The sequence below is a fragment of the Salvia splendens genome, chromosome 2 (assembly GCF_004379255.2).
Source record: "Salvia splendens isolate huo1 chromosome 2, SspV2, whole genome shotgun sequence".
Taxonomy (NCBI): domain Eukaryota; kingdom Viridiplantae; phylum Streptophyta; class Magnoliopsida; order Lamiales; family Lamiaceae; genus Salvia; species Salvia splendens.
Genome location: NC_056033.1, coordinates 43,203,726 through 43,219,493, shown reverse-complemented (window position 1 = coordinate 43,219,493; position 15,768 = coordinate 43,203,726). Strand labels below are relative to the sequence as shown.

The window sequence follows — 15,768 nt, the reverse complement described above, 5'->3', positions numbered from 1 at the left end:
AAAAATCAAAAATAATACCAAAAATTAAAATATATATATATATTTGGATTCCCAAAATATACAGATTTTATTACCATTTTTTTTGAATTTTTTTTAAAAAAAATGTAATTCCAAAATTATCTATAAATACACACATTCATCATCAATTTTGGCGAAATTCGGCCACGAGTAGTGGATTTTTTTTAATTTTATGAATTTAATTATGTAATTTTTAATTTTTAGGTTTTTAATTATGTAATTTTTAATTTTTTTGTAATTTGTAATATTATCCCGGTTATTTTTAATGCATTTTAATTGTGGAAATGTTTTTATTTAAATTGAATAATAGAATGGGGGGACCCTTGAGCATGTCCGGAAGAGCACGGATATGTGTATTGTACTCTTGCCTATGAGCAGAGAATAAAAGTGGGTCCGGACCCACATTCGTTATCATTGGCAAGAGCACGGACGTGGATGCTCTTACATTACTAATTTTTTTCTCTTTTTGTATTAATTATATATTGTATTAAAACTCAGACTATTTTAAAAGTTTCTATTTCTCGAAGACTTTCAAAATTTTCTATATTATCTCATGTGAAACAATACATAATGAAAATAATTTAATACTATATCTCATTATTTCCATCTACGATTAAGGGTGCTACAAAATAGAGAAATATAATTCACACTTTAAATTTCTAATAAAATAGAAGTAGAATAAGTTACTACTTTCTTCTCGTATTTTTAGTCCATTAAACAAAAAACTAATCTTCTCTTTTAGTTTATTCTTATGGAGTATAAAATATTATAAACTAGAACTCCTAGAATTCATTTTTTAAAATCTAGTATATCAAACACATTAGGCTAATAAGTAGGAGTTACGATTTACATTTCAACAGATAAGCATTCTAAAAATACCAAAGAAAAATTAATATATAAACTATACTCCTTTCTTAATTTGAATTTCATTCAACTCGTTATGGAAAAATGATTGTCATTTTGTATCAAAATCAGCTAATAATCTCTGGTCACTAACTCTCTCTCACCATATTCAAACACTCGCACCCGCGCTCTGATCAACCACTTTGAAAATTCATGGCCGCAATCGCTGCCGGTAACTGGCCATCGATCCTCCGCCAAAGATACGAATCCACCGCCACCGCAAAAATTAGGCTAATTTCAAAGTCTGAGCTCTCGTTTTATGCATCACCGGTTCGGAAGGAGAAACAGCTGCGAGAGCTAGCTCCTCGCTCACCGTTCACAACGCTGTGGGGAGGAATCCTGCGACGGAGACGGAAGAAGGATCGTCGAGTTTGAGAAATTATTTTGATCAGAGTCGAGAGTTGGTTAGTAGATCGGACGGCGGTCCTCCGAGGTGGTTTTCACCTCTGGAGTGCCGATCGAGGCTGAAGGATTCTCCTCTTTTGCTCTATTTACCTGGTTAGCTTATTTTATAGCGAATTGGGACTGGTTTTTATTTGAGGTTGGAATCTCAGTGAAGGAAATTACTAAAAATTTGAAACAGTTGAGATTAAATTCGTTCCAATTTGCAGGAGTAGATGGAGTGGGCTTAGGGCTTATGATGGAGCATGAAAGGCTTGGAAAGTGAGTTCTCTTCTACATTTATATTAGTATAGTACTTACCATAAATGAATTCCTCATATTACATATTTAACGTACTTTTTAGGGATATGAAATTCATTATAAACAATGAGCAATGTAAAAAATGAAATGCCCCCTTATGATAACTAAAAGATGATGCATATCTTTCAGACCTGGTGAAGTTTGTTGAAAGTACCGTTAAGACGGAGCATTCGCGTGCTCCAAATAGACCTATATATCTTGCTGGAGAATCTTTGGGGGCATGTATCGCGCTTGCTGTTGCTGCTCGTAATCCAGAGATTGATCTTGCCTTGATCTTGGCTAATCCAGGTAGTTCTGATATTGGAACAGATCATTGTGAGTAGAGAACCTAGCAACTGAATCTTTTGTCTGCTCAATCTGTTATGTGCAGCCACTTCTCTTGGAAAATCTCTATTGGAACCACTGAGTCTGTTGCCATTGTCCACGATGATGCCTGAGCAGCTCGGTTCCAGCTTGCCTTATTTCGTAGCTTTACTGTTAGGTCGACATTCTTTATCATTCTTTTAGATGATAAGAACATTGAAATAAAAATGGCTATGTTTTGTGAGCTATAAAAACTTGTATTCACATGAGTTTTTTTCTCAATTAGGAAGCCCTGCAAAGATGGTGACAACATTAATGAGTAAATGTCTTCCCTTGGATCAAATGATTGAGGTGTCATCTCAGGAAAGTACAGCAATCTCCTCATATCTTTCTGTAAGATCCCTATTTGTAGCATAAACACATAAAAGCAGTGATGAACATGCCTCAGTTTTATTCTACAAATTCATTGCTATCTGTAGCCAGGTCATTTGCCCAGAGTAGTTGTTCAAAATATTTATTTCTCATACGGAATAATGTTTTGCTGATATAACCATTCCTTTGCTTTGTCAAATTTGTCAATTTCCTTTCTGAAACAACTGGCGGTTTGGAGAAAGTTTCAGTAGAATTATATTGGTCAACTTAGTTCTCACCAACTAAGCTGTGTATTTTCTCATGGACTATTATTCGTAGCTATTCACTGCGGAAATACTTCGCTGGAAGGTGAATTTACTTAAATCAGCTGCTGCATTTGCCAATTCACGACTTCATGCAGTGAAAGCTCAAACGTTGATACTTGCAAGGTTTGTCAACCTATTCCCATCCCTCTGGATTTGATAGTATTAACTATCAATAGAGTTATAGAGATAATCTTTTCCTATTCTAGAATATTAATTTTAATACAGATCCATCATATTGATATATTCTACTTCTCGCTCATTAGTTCATCTTGTCGTCAGACAGTTTCTTGTTTTTATTTTTTTCATTAACAACACCCATGTTACATTCAGAGGTTTACTGTTCATCACGCAGCTGATTGTTATACTGCAGCAGACTAGATAAGGTGTTTCCAAGTAGAGAAGAAGCTGATAGACTTTGTCAGGTGTTGCAAAAGTGTCAAGTTCGTCTATTCTCAGGCAGTGGCCATGCCCTCTTCTTGGTACATAAATGCCTGGCTTTATTGTATGAGACAGTTCTGTTAACTGTGAATCATTAGACTATTTAGTGGTTATTTGAACATAGATCTATTACATTATGTTCTCAGTTTTGCTACTTCATGGTACATTTTGCACATGCTGATCTCAGGAGATGCAGGAGCATGGCTTCAGTTTGATCTCGATTTTAACTGGTGCCAGTTTCTACAGACGTGGAGAACACCACAATTATGTCTCAGATTACTTTCCGCCAACCCGTTCTGAATTTCAGAGAATCTATGATTTACATAGGTAAAATTGCATTCGCACCATCTCAGCTCTTTTATCCATCTCCAGCACATAATCGTATTCGCGTCATCACTGACTATATCTATTTATAATCAGATGGAGTGAAACTGCCTTCAATCCTGTGGTCCTGTCGACAATGGAAAATGGAGACATCGTTAGAAGTCTGGATGGCATTCCTTCTGAAGGACCAGTACTATATGTCGGTAATCATATGATGTTTGGCTTTGAAGTCGTGCCCCTTTGGCCAATTTTTGGATTGAAAGAGACATTGCCTTACGAGGAATGACACATCCGACTGTGTTCACCAAGTTAAGAGAAGGAAGAATACCACCACCTTTTTCGGCCTTCGATAATATGAGGATCATGGGAGCAGTTCCGGTCTCAGCAACTAATTTCTACAGGCTCCTCTCTTCAAATTCTCATGTTCTACTCTATCCTGGAGGAATGCGCGAGTCCCTTCATCGCAAGGTGATATTAAGTGGCCTGACACATCCTCAGATGTATGAATCTTCTTCAGTATTTTAGTATGAAATCTGTCTCAGCTATCATTAAATGTCAGGGTGAGGAATACAAACTATTCTGGCCAGAACAACCTGAGTTTGTTAGGGTGGCGGCTAAATTTGGAGCCAACATCGTGCCCTTTGGTGTTGTTGGAGAAGATGATATATGCCATGTAAGCCTGTTTCACTTATTTCTCATTCTTCAACCTGAAAACATGAACACTCTGTTAACTTTCTGTCAATCTTTCGATCAGTTACTCTTGGATTACAACGATCTGACGCGCATCCCATACATAAAAAATGCTATAGAAGGGCACATGAGGTGGTGAAGTTGAGGTATGTATCTCTACATCATGCACTAGTCACTACTTACAATAAACAAAACGCTTATTTATGCATGCGAAAGTGTCTGAGGAGGGATGCCGTGGGAGAGGTCTCGAACGAAGATGTTCACCTTCCAGTCATTGCACCCACCCAAAATCCCAGGCCGTTTCTACTTCTTGTTCGGGAAGCCTATAGAAACCGAAGGTCTGTTTCCTGCTCGATCAAACGTGTTTCGATATGATCGTTGAATAGCCGTGTGTGTGTGTGTGTTTGTGTAGGAAGGGAGCAGGGAGTGAAAGTCAGAGAAAAAGGTCAAGAAATATATTTGGAAGTGAAGAGAGAGGTTGAGGAATGTCTTGCTTATTTGCAGATGAAGAGAGAGAGTGATCCTTATAGGCACATTGTTGCTCGTCTATCTTACCAAGCAATCCATGGATTTTTTTCCGAGGTATCCACATTCGATTTTACCAAAATTGACTCCTAACTATTACAGTAGTATATATTATACTACTACTATAATTATTCTTGATGCGTGACACTTTGTTTTTAATAAAACTTTTTAGACTTGCTGTTGAGAAAATCTGTGTAAAGCTTGATAGAAATATTCGAATATACATGGATCACAATCATGATATTTGGAATTCAAGTAACTTTTAAATTTGGTTTATTATTGAATATTAATGGCTCTGGGATATTAAATTGATGAGATGAAATAAATAGAGCAGATTAATCTAGACTTATTTTATCTGTGTATTTAATTACAAGGTAAAAGATATAGAGAGATAAAAATAATTAGATCTATATCGGCGTTAGATAACCAGTTTTCACGAGTAACAGAAACACTACTTTTTATACAAATCCATTATAACATTAATAAAAGAAAACAAATACTTTGTGTGGGTATGATTTTTTGTACACAATTCATCATAAGTAGTCATGTTTTTCAATCAAACAATAAAATATTTAATGAATAGATGACTTGTTTAATTCACTTCTGGTGACATTAACCTACATATTTTTTAGCTTTTGTAACATATACACAAAATATATGGTTTTAAATTTTTAGTTAGTTAGTGCATTTTGTCATTTGTGCTATCTTAAGAAGGTAATAATACATTATATTGATAAGAGAATTGATATGCTAAGGGACAATTGGTGAGGGATGGTGAGCACTTCCTTCCATGTCAGCAATCTTTTCATTATTATTTTCCTTATACAAAATTTTCTCTCCCTTTTTAATGATAGTATTTATTTATGAAGATTCACTATATCTTTATTATTTATATTCCTACCATATTTTACCGTCCTTTTCCCAACAACTTTCATCGTTCTTTCTCATGAATTAGTAAACACAGTATAATTATACATCACAAAAAAATTCATGCCTCTAAGCAAGAATTAGATAATGTCTTACTTAAGCATTTTTACAAACAGTTGAGTTGCAAAAATTTTCAATATAAACCGATTCAATTGCCAAAGTCATTATCAGTATTCAATAATTGTTTGTCATCATTTTCACATACAAAGTGACTAACTTCTATTCAAGTATAGGAGGCTATTCAGTCCATCACCCTCCATTGTAGTTCCAAATTCATCCCAATTGCATCACAATAGATTTTATTCAACAAATTCCCAAAACTACACAAATGAGTTTTGTATGAGATGTTTATGGAGAATTTGCAAATAAAAAGAGCATGTTTATGGAAAATTTGCACTTAGCAAAAATGTATTCAAGCTAATTTTGTTGTGATAAAAAGTTAAGAAAGGGTAGGACGAGAAATGATACTGAGACAAAATTTTAATTATTATAGAAAGAAAGATAGGAGTGCAATGGAATTTTGGATCTCAAAAGTAAATAAAGGTGAGAAGAGATAATTTTGTATAAGGAAAATAATAATGAAAAGATTGCTGACATGGAAGGAGGTGCTCACCATCCCTCACCAATTGTCCCATAGCATATCAATTCTCTTAACTATACCAAAATAAATATTAAATAGCTATAACTTTCCAATAAGATGGCCATTACGGATTACAATAAATTACAGAACCTAATCAAAATTTTACAACTATACAAATATAGCCACTTATACTATTTCATCAATGCATAATTGATTTTACACTTTTTGGAACTATCATGACTTTATTAGTAGGCTGCTAGCAATCTCAAAATGAACCAAAATAAATTAAATAACACACAATGAAAGCCAATTTCTAGAACAGAGGATCTGGTCCACTGATATTTAGTGTGACAAAATTTAATTATAAAAACCAAATAATGACATTATTCTCGTGCCGTTCAAGAAATGGATCATCTTCTTTTGGGACGGAGGGAGTACATGTTTATGTGGTGGATGAGAGGATGTGCTAATTGCAAAATTTGTATCTAATGTCTAATTCCATATTTTAAATGCGGAGAAAGACTAAAATATGATTACATTACACTGTTTATTTCACTATTTTTCGAACAATAAAATAGTAGATTGAATACTACTATTACTAGTATATCAAATGGAGTAGAATGTATGTTAGGTTGTACGACCAAAAAGAAGCCAAAATAATTTGTGTAAATCAACACAAGAAAAGGAGCAGATTTCACTGTAACAAGTGACCGCCTCTAGACTTTGTCTCCACTCACACACTTATAGAATATATCTATAAATTTACCTCAAATTTCATTTATTAATTTAAACACAAATGTATCCAATTAAAAAGTGTGTTAGTAATTTTTATATAATGAATGAACATTAAATGGAGTAATTAACAGTCTGGAATTTCTAAACGAAAGCTAACAGTAAAAGTGTGCATGCATATGCGATGAGCTCATCACCGTACGTCACGATTCTGTTAAAACCGCCGCCAGCTAGACGGCGGCGCCACCCCTACCACCACGTCCTCCTTATCTCAGCAACGCTAAAATAATCAACGATTCAAATACGAAAGTGAAATCAAATATTTTAACACCATGCACATGAATCTCATTAATATTTCCATTAATCATCCCTAAAAATCAGTTGATCTCCAGTTTTTCCTTCACATAACCTTTTGCCCAAACCCTAATTAACCACTCGCCGCGATCCAGTTCAAAAAAAAATGAACAACAGAATAATCATCACAAGCGAAGCGTGAGATCGAGGTTTACGTTTTCGCCGGAATCACCTAGCGAGAGCCGATCGGAAACCGATCTAGCGCCGCCGAAGAGCGCGACGCTGCTCGACCCGTCGTCCAGCCAGTGACCGTACGGTGGCGAGCTGAGGTCGGCGGCGCCGGGCTGGTGGCTGTGGAGGCGCGAGATCGCATCTCCGGTGGCGAGATTTCTCCGAGTGGCGGCTCTCTCGCGCTTGTGCGCGTTCTGATGACCGCCTAGGGCCTGAGAAGTGCAGAATTTGCGGTTGCAGTAGAGGCAGGAGAACAATCGTGAGCTGGAGCACGAATTTGGCGGAGGATTTAGTTTGTTTGACGGATTAGCACTGAGCTTGAGGAAATCGTAGGTGCTAGGATCCGCCATTGTTGCGGTACGGAGCTTTGAGAGAGAGAGAGAAATTTAGTTATTTTTAGTGTTTGTGAGAAGAAGAGAGAGCAGAAGTAGTGGGAATGAACCTAAAGCTGCTGTAGGCTTTTTATATATGCCTTTGAGTTTGAGTTTGAGTTTGTTACTTTGTTTTGTCTCTTTCCGCGCGCACCATGTTGTTTTGTTTCTCAAATTACTTATAGCTACTAGTATTCCTTTGATCAATACAGTAAGTATGTTTTTAATAGTCTAAATTTGTCTTGAGGTAATTATTTGTCATGGTATAGTATGGAGACTGAAAGAAAATAAATTAGTTCGCGATCATGATAATTCCACTCGATTGTGTTGGAGTATGGAGCTTGAGAGCATGCACTTATTGTAATTATATTCTAAAATTATATAGTGAAATCTCTTACTTTGGCGTTGTTGTTGTTTGAACGTAAATATTTACATCTTATTGAACAAGATAAATAATTCTTGTATTTTCCTTTCACATTATGATTACTTCTGCTATTATTTCCTAACAACTCAATCCATGCATTGGTGTTATTTTTTTTGAAATTGATAAAGTCATAAATATTATTCTCAATAAAATCTTGCTATTTTGGTTTTGCCAGCAATAAGAATCTAATTTCATATTTTTATAATGACAGATGGAGTGAGTAATCAGAAATATGTGAATCCAATGAAATATTTTCCATTGTGTAGGGTGCAGTTAGAAAACAATGAGGTAAGTAAGTTTTTTGCTTGCATTAGAAAAAGGAGACATAAAAAACAAGAATTGTACCAAATTTTTCATTATCCTCAACTGACAACCAATATTTTTATCCTTCTCGAAATGAGTAAGTCTCTCTATACAACAAGTAGCATGAGAATTGTTTAGCTTACTTTTAATAAGAATAATTCCACTATCCCCATTGCATATTTTTGTTTCGACCTTGTACTTTTTGTGATTGCTTCACTTTGAACTCACTTGTCACACATATTAACACTTCAACATGAATTTACACAAATATTGCATCAAGATTGATTATTGATTTAGAATGGCCTAGCCTAGCTAATGGAATCCTCCAATTTTGAATAATATTCAATCTTTAGTTCAACCATATGTTGGACTTAGTTATTTTTATTTGAGTAAAATTAACGTTTAAATCACAACTTTCCATTAATTTTTTTGTCAATTCCATAACTTTTCAAATATTTCACAATTGTCCTACGACCATCAAAATCAAAGTCACATGACACCAAACCAAATCACATTAGATAAATTGATGTCATATTCAAAATAGAATGATGTCATATTTTCTAAAATAACATTATTTTGTTGTCCAATCATAATTGATTTTGTCATATTATTTTCGTTTTTGTCATTGAGAATTATCCTTCCATTTTCTTGCAACTGCCTCTCCACGAAAAATAGTTATACTACTATTTTTTATCATATTTAGTCGTCTATCAAAATTACTTTCTATTTAATTATTTATAGTAATTTTTTCTCTCTAATGCAGCGAATCTCATTGTTCACTAATAATATTTTATTTTATTTTATTTTTTTCATCTCTATCTAAGCTCATGACAACTATTATGAAGACTATTTTTTGTCTAAAACAATATCTAAAATTGAATCATAGGTGCATGGGTGGTACAATTTAGCAAAGCTTTCATGAAAATAAAAGGGGCCTATATACAAACACTAGCATACTGAAATTGACAAGACATTGTCAGTATGGGCTTCATATATTTGTACAAATATATATTGTTTGTGATGTGAGGAGACGTGTACGATGAGAATTTTGATACACAAAGGAAAGAGGTGATTGTCCAATCCGATGGAAAGAAATTAAATTTGTCATCATTTTTTGCATTTCAACCAAAACTAATCACTCGAACCTTTATAGCCGTGGTAAGGTCACCTACTACTACTACTACTACTACTATATTGTGCTAACAAATCTCTCTCTCTCTCACACACACACACACAGCATTACAGCAGAGTGAGGAAGCTGCAGCTCTGCAAGCATAACCCAATTTATCAAAGACTTGCTTAAGGCACAAACAAACAAGGAAATTTTATGACAAAAAATGTGCTTATATGTCACACCAAAATGTCAGAGCGAGCGAGGGGAGAAAATGAGAAATACGACTTATTTTCTTGAATTATCTTTAGGGATTTTTATTCCAATGAGTCTAGTTCATCACTGTTTATATGATAACAGAGTCATATACTACTACATGTACATACCTTCGATTTATTTCCCTCTGCGTAGTGCATAACTTCAACATCAAGTATACCGACCGACCTATAATTTCAAATTTAAGAGTTTAGAGGCTGAATTTTTAAAATGTAAACTGTAAGACTCAATTTCTACAAATAATTATGAAATCTCAGTCAAACAAATTTATGTTTAAGAAGCAAAATTGACGAAGCTTGGGGGGCAATCGAGATTTGAGGTAAATTCCGGTGGAAATGCGGCGGCGGAGCAGCAGCTGAATCAGTCACTACTCACTTGGATTATCGCCATATCCCACGCTTTGTTAAAAATTAAAATTGCTTCTACAATATCCATAGAGTTAAAACAATATTGCAATTGATATTTTACTTCTTTTTTTTTTAGGGAAAGCATCATATTGTTCAAAAATTATACTAAAGAAAACAGTAGTATTACTTTTTCATAATTACACTCTCTACATAGACGACTTACTTTTCTTTTTAGACTATTCCCAATAAAAATGATTCATTTCTTAGTAAACTTTGTTATCTCTATTTTTGCCTCTCATCTACTTTTTATCTCTTAATATTTTAGTCTGTTCCCCCACAAAAATGATTCAAAAAATAAAATTTCATGTTGTCCAAAAAAAGGGTAATCTTTGTTGGAATGGAGAAAGCAACAGGTAACTCGATAAAGAGAAATATGGAGTAACAAAGTATGGGAAGTTGGCAATTCAAGAACTTCTTTAGCATTGCTTGCACCATTTTACAGCAGTTTATTGCATTAATCTATACACCTACAAATGATACAATCCACCATACAAAAAATTATTATAAACAAGTATACTAACCAAACTCAAACAGAAGGGCAAAATTGTGATGCATCTCCCAAAATATAGTAAGAAGAATTGATTGAGATTAACTAAGTAAATACAAATAAACAGATATATTTACAAAGATTTACCCAGCAAGACACTGGCAGAATGATATTGGATTGCAGGTTTCCACAGCTGAAGAATGCAGATTTTACATCAACCGAGGTGAAAGCAGTCAGTTGCCACCTGCATTCACTGAAGATGTGATATATATAATCAGAACTTGTTCATCTTTACAAGAAAGTGAGTTCATTGTTTTATACCATCATAATCTCATCAGATTTTACTTGTAAATGGAAAATAGCAACCAACAGTTTTCACTTACCTCTTATCTGTCCAGAATTTGGTGACTTCAAATGTAATAGGGAGATCGGTGTGAGTGGAGGAGAAGCAACTCTCTGACTACTAGAAGGTATGGAGAAACTTTGAGACACTGTCAGCTGTGGGAGAGGAAGTGGAGACCCTTCCCTTGGTCGTCTAAAGGGATTCCTATTCGTTGGGGATACTTCCTGTTTTCTATTGACTAGGGGAGCAGAGTGTCCAAGAGTCCCTATTGATTGAATTGGTTTGGAACCGAACGTATCAGGAGGCCTAGGGAGTTCGTGTAGCTCAGTTATTTTAGGTGAAGTTTCTAGGGAGGGTGAGGCATTGTGAGTCACATTTACGAGTAAGGGAGATTGAGAACCAGATGGACGTGACAGCAATCCAGAAAATGATTGAGGCATGTCATTGGAGCTAATGGGCATGTTGAAAGAAGGTTTGCTTGTTATTGGACCAGAGAAAGCTTGTCTTGTATGATTTTTAGCATCGAATCCTATCTGTGAATCAACCTGTGGGATAGCAGCTCCCTCAGTCAGAGGCGGCAGCGGAAGAGAGTGCTTATAGATGCTGCTTTCTTCAGCTACTGTTTGAGGCTTGCGTGCAGAAAACTGGTCATCGGTGATTTTTTTTGGCCTCCCCATATCCAATGGAGATGAGTGCCACAAGTTTTTAGAAGTCGCAGCAGGTAGTTTGGGGCTAGATAGCGGTATGGAAGTACTTGTCGTTGGAACTTTTGCATCAGCTGGAGTGGGCAGAGCATAGGTAGTAGTAAGCTCCGGGAGAGCATGCCTGATCTCTCTGAGTTTCTCAGTAGCATCAAACTTCTCTGGATAGAGCGGAGCAGAATGGCTGCCTGCTCGAGGCCGTTGGCTTAGGCTTGGTAATTGATCCCATTGGTTTCTACTGCCGCCTCTCAGCAACTCAACATCTTTTACCTGAGATGTTTGTGCACTCGGAGCATCTAACTTATTTAACTGCATAGTCCATGAGATAGAACAAGTTAACTTCTATGGAACTGAGAAAGAGCCTGATGCATTGCGTAAACGAATAAACGATAGTATAATGTGGAAAATTGTGCGCACAAGCCATACATAGAATTAGGACGGGTAAGACTGAAATATTTCTCTAGATGATGGTCCAACTGCAGAGAAAAGAAGAAAAAAAAAAAAAGCGGACACGTCGCGCAAAATCTGAATGGGAGGTCTCAGATGCAAGTGTGGAGAAAGCGAGATAATAGACGAAGATAAAGCTATGATCATTAGAATCCCTATTTCAAGTACAGACGTGTTGTGAAGATACAATATAAAAGTCGTAGTTTGAGTCGAAAAAACAAGCAAACAGAACTCACCTCCATTGAGTTCCTCAATGTGTAGGCACTACCTAGTTCCTGTTCATTTGGTCTGTAGTCAAAACTTAACTCTCCATAGTCATTACTCTCAGAACCGTTGTCTCCATCGTCTTTTTCCCCATCATTTAATTCAGATAGCTCAAAGTCAATATGTTGCTTTTCTGCAACATTTTTAATGTATGGTTCAACCGCTTCGAGAGACTGAAGTCCTTTCCGAAAAAAGTTCAACTGCTTACAGAAAATAAGTGCAAAATCATGAAAACTTGAATGATATATAGTAGTATAATTTATTAACTTGAATGATATATAGTAGTATAATTTATTAACTTGAATAATAGAGTCGAAAAGAAACCTGTGCAGCATGGTGACGAGCTGCTTGGGTAAACAAGCTCCTGCTCTGCCCTTGCTTCAATGATTCCACACGGAAAGCGCAGAGCTTTGCAGCATCATCATATTCGTCGTGAACAACTTTCAATTGTTGCAAGCTAAATGTCTCCCCTTTTCCATGTCTCGACTTACCCTTTTCCTTAATTTGTTCTACCATGTATTCAAAGATCTCCCTAAAAATTAGAATGCAAATTATGCAATCAATAAAAAGGGTAACAACAATAAAAGAATACTCCGGTTCAAAAAAAAAGGCACACCTTTTCTCATCACATTGCAATTTCATCTCCTGCACCAGTGAAAAAAATATTATCATAACAGTGCACCTTATATAATTCACAAAGTAATCCACCCCAGCAATTCATTAAAATAGACTACACAATTTGAGGTTGAGATACAGATTTCACTCAAAATAACCAATAGGCAATTACTTAGTAGTCGAACCTCCACTTTCCGTAGCTCGCTAAGGAGACACTCCGATGGGTTTGTAATTGTCATGATAATTTGGGACCGCTGGAAAGTAAAAGTAAGTTAGTATAAATTTTCTAATACAGTATATGTTAAAACTAATATTAACCCAATGATAATTACTCACATAGCTATCAACCAGTTTCTGAAGTTCAAGCTGTACTTTTCCAAGCATAGATAATGCTCCTCCTAAACAGCCATATAAAAACATTTAGCATTAAAAACAAACCATTTCAATTACATGCAGACCAACAGGAGATACATGTTAAATTTAGCAAAAATGATCTTAAAAAATTAAAGTACAAATAAAAAAACAAGAAGTAGTGCAACAATGCTGCCAATAACCAGACAAGTACATATAGCAGGAGAGCTGACTGACTTACTACTTTCTCCTCCATCATGCATAGTAGTTTTTTCTAGTAGAGAATTTGCCATCTCCAGCAACGACTCTGAAAACTCTGAAATAATAACAAGAAGTTGTAAATATTAAATTGTACGTAGAGCAATCATATCAATCAAGTTCAAATCATTGAGAATTATCTCAAACTTCAATTCTTTGCTTCTCTAAACTGATATTGCTTCTAGCATTAGAATTTAGAAACCCATAGATCAAAGCCACATGGTGTCGATCTTTGGAATAAATTAAACAGAACAGTGCAGTTATGATTCCACCAAAATTAAATCAATAAAGAGAACACTTTCTAGCAAAGAAGACTGCAAAACAGAATCAAATCCTATCCTCTGTAATCATGTCACTTCTAGAAGCGTAACATCAACCATTTTAACAAACTCAACGAGTACCATAAGCACTATTTGATGTAGCTGCAGCGGCCAAAAGTAGACTATCGTAGCACGATCGCATGTCCTTCATATCCTGCAAACAAACGCATCCAATAACACATGTCATAAACCAGATAACGAATGAAAACAGGGAATATACAAACAAGTTACTGAAAATTATACAAAAAACAACCAAAAGCAGCAGCATAACGATAACGATAACAATAACACTTGCACACCATCTTAACACCGAGGAATATAAAAAGACAAAAAAACATAAACAAGAAATCAATTGTTCAGTAATCCAACCAGACATAAACTAGGCATAAAAGATCTCCACAAATATATATCTAAAACTGTGTGCCAAAATTAGAACTGTGGAAACCCCATTTCAATGGAACACAAATAGATGTCAGAATCCACCTTTAATAAACTACTACTCCTAACAATTTACACAAAACTGCTCTTTGAGCTGAGCTTTCAGCATTGGCATATTCAATTGCGATGGAAACGAGAAACCACAACAATAGATTAAAACACAGCAATCAGTTTAACTAAAAAAGATCCACCTCTGCTGCTTGCGTTAATCCATTCATAGGCAGCGAAAAATTCTGATCCCATTTTCCGTTCGGGTCGCGATTCTTGTGCCCGATAATCCGCATCCTTAGCAACGACGATTTCATCTCAAAATTAGCTCCGAAATCCCTGCCCTCCCAGAAATTGGGGAAATACAATTGACTCGGAAAATCAACACGCAGAAGCCTATTTATTCTCAGAATTGAAGCAAAGATGAGAAAGCAGTTGGAAAAAAGTGTGGGAAAGAAGAATTGAGAGAGAAAGAAACAGTAGAACAGAAAATTCTAACGTTGTGAGCCGAAATTGGAAAGCAACTCTACAGTTGTGGGTATCAAATCTTACTCCGAGATAATTTCGTGAAATGTCCTCTGCTTATTCTGTTTCCTCCGGTTTCATGCATTTCAACAAGAGTCGCTATATAATACTTACTCCATCCGTTTATTTTCGGTCAGAGTTTAATAGAAAAATATTTATCGTGTTAAATCTAGGGATAGAAAAGTAAGACAGCAAAAAATAAAGATCATCAAATAAAAATTGAATAAAGTGAATAAATTAAGAAAGTGAATGAAGTATGAAAGCGACTCATCTACGAACGAACATCTCAAAATGAAAAAATATGATGGAACACATGGAGTGTAAGGTAAATTGCCCAAAAATCATAAAGTTTGATCACTTTTTTAGTCAATCCTACAATTTTAAAAATGACCGATTATATTCTTAATTGTCTCATAATTTGATATTTGCATCAAATTATGTATGACGTGGCAGACGAAAAACGTTCGGCTAGTGAAACAATGACGTTTGTTACATTTATTTAGTCTTGTCTTTGATTTTTACACATGTACACGCCACACTAATAAACACATATACACGTCACGTCAATAAATTCATACATGTAACATGCTGGAATTTTCGTAATAGGACAATTGAGAAAATTCTTAGAGCTATAAATATAATTAGTCATTTTATAAGTAGCTAGGAACTTATCGAATTTGGTGATTTTTTGTCAATCTGCCCTATATTGTTTAACGTAAGCTATGATTTATGTAGTATTTAATGAATCTACATATAAAATGTTGAACCTTAATAAAAAAAATTATAAATTTCAAT

At 35.2% G+C, this 15,768-nt stretch overlaps 2 protein-coding genes and 1 pseudogene across 7 annotated transcripts; 1 reads left to right on the top strand and 2 right to left on the bottom strand.

The window, feature by feature from the left end:
• The first annotated feature begins 973 nt into the window (after positions 1-973).
• Positions 974-4,758, top strand: LOC121767669 (annotated as a pseudogene).
• A 2,540-nt stretch (positions 4,759-7,298) lies between these two features.
• Positions 7,299-7,694, bottom strand: LOC121780281 (protein LATE FLOWERING-like). Its single transcript, XM_042177829.1, has one exon. The coding sequence runs from the start codon at positions 7,692-7,694 to the stop codon at positions 7,299-7,301; it is 396 nt and encodes a 131-aa protein (XP_042033763.1).
• A 2,175-nt stretch (positions 7,695-9,869) lies between these two features.
• On the bottom strand, positions 9,870-15,087 carry LOC121793044 (uncharacterized protein At2g33490-like). 6 transcript variants are annotated; one of them, XR_006048983.1, is made up of 11 exons: positions 14,652-14,994; positions 14,104-14,176; positions 13,686-13,760; positions 13,430-13,491; positions 13,279-13,347; positions 13,095-13,123; positions 12,803-13,010; positions 12,451-12,678; positions 11,107-12,076; positions 10,871-10,976; positions 9,870-9,997 (listed from the first exon to the last, which is right to left on the bottom strand). XR_006048983.1 is itself a non-coding variant. In XM_042191242.1 (11 exons), exons 2-11 carry the CDS (start codon positions 14,763-14,765, stop codon positions 10,957-10,959), a joined length of 1,848 nt encoding a protein of 615 aa, XP_042047176.1. In that variant the 5' UTR covers positions 14,766-14,787; positions 15,001-15,087; the 3' UTR covers positions 10,633-10,956. The 6 variants fall into 6 exon arrangements, 4 of the variants coding, with proteins under 4 accessions (XP_042047176.1, XP_042047175.1, XP_042047174.1 ...); XR_006048984.1 differs by lacking the exon at positions 9,870-9,997 and adding an exon at positions 10,633-10,703; XM_042191242.1 differs by lacking the exon at positions 9,870-9,997 and adding an exon at positions 15,001-15,087 and having other exon boundaries at positions 10,633-10,976; positions 14,652-14,787.
• Positions 15,088-15,768: the final 681 nt, after the last annotated feature.

What these genes read in the sequence shown, in the direction of transcription:
- LOC121780281 (XM_042177829.1), bottom strand. Translation starts at nt 7,694, where the DNA reads ATGGCGGATCCTAGCACCTACGATTTCCTCAAGCTCAGTGCTAATCCG.
- LOC121793044 (XM_042191242.1), bottom strand. Translation starts at nt 14,765, where the DNA reads ATGAAATCGTCGTTGCTAAGGATGCGGATTATCGGGCACAAGAATCGC. An exon ending in GATTAACGCAAGCAGCAGAG is followed by an intron (nt 14,177 to 14,651) that starts GTGGATCTTTTT and finishes GTTTGTTTGCAG; the next exon opens with GATATGAAGGACATGCGATC. An exon ending in GCGAGCTACGGAAAGTGGAG is followed by an intron (nt 13,124 to 13,278) that starts GTTCGACTACTA and finishes TCACTGGTGCAG; the next exon opens with GAGATGAAATTGCAATGTGA.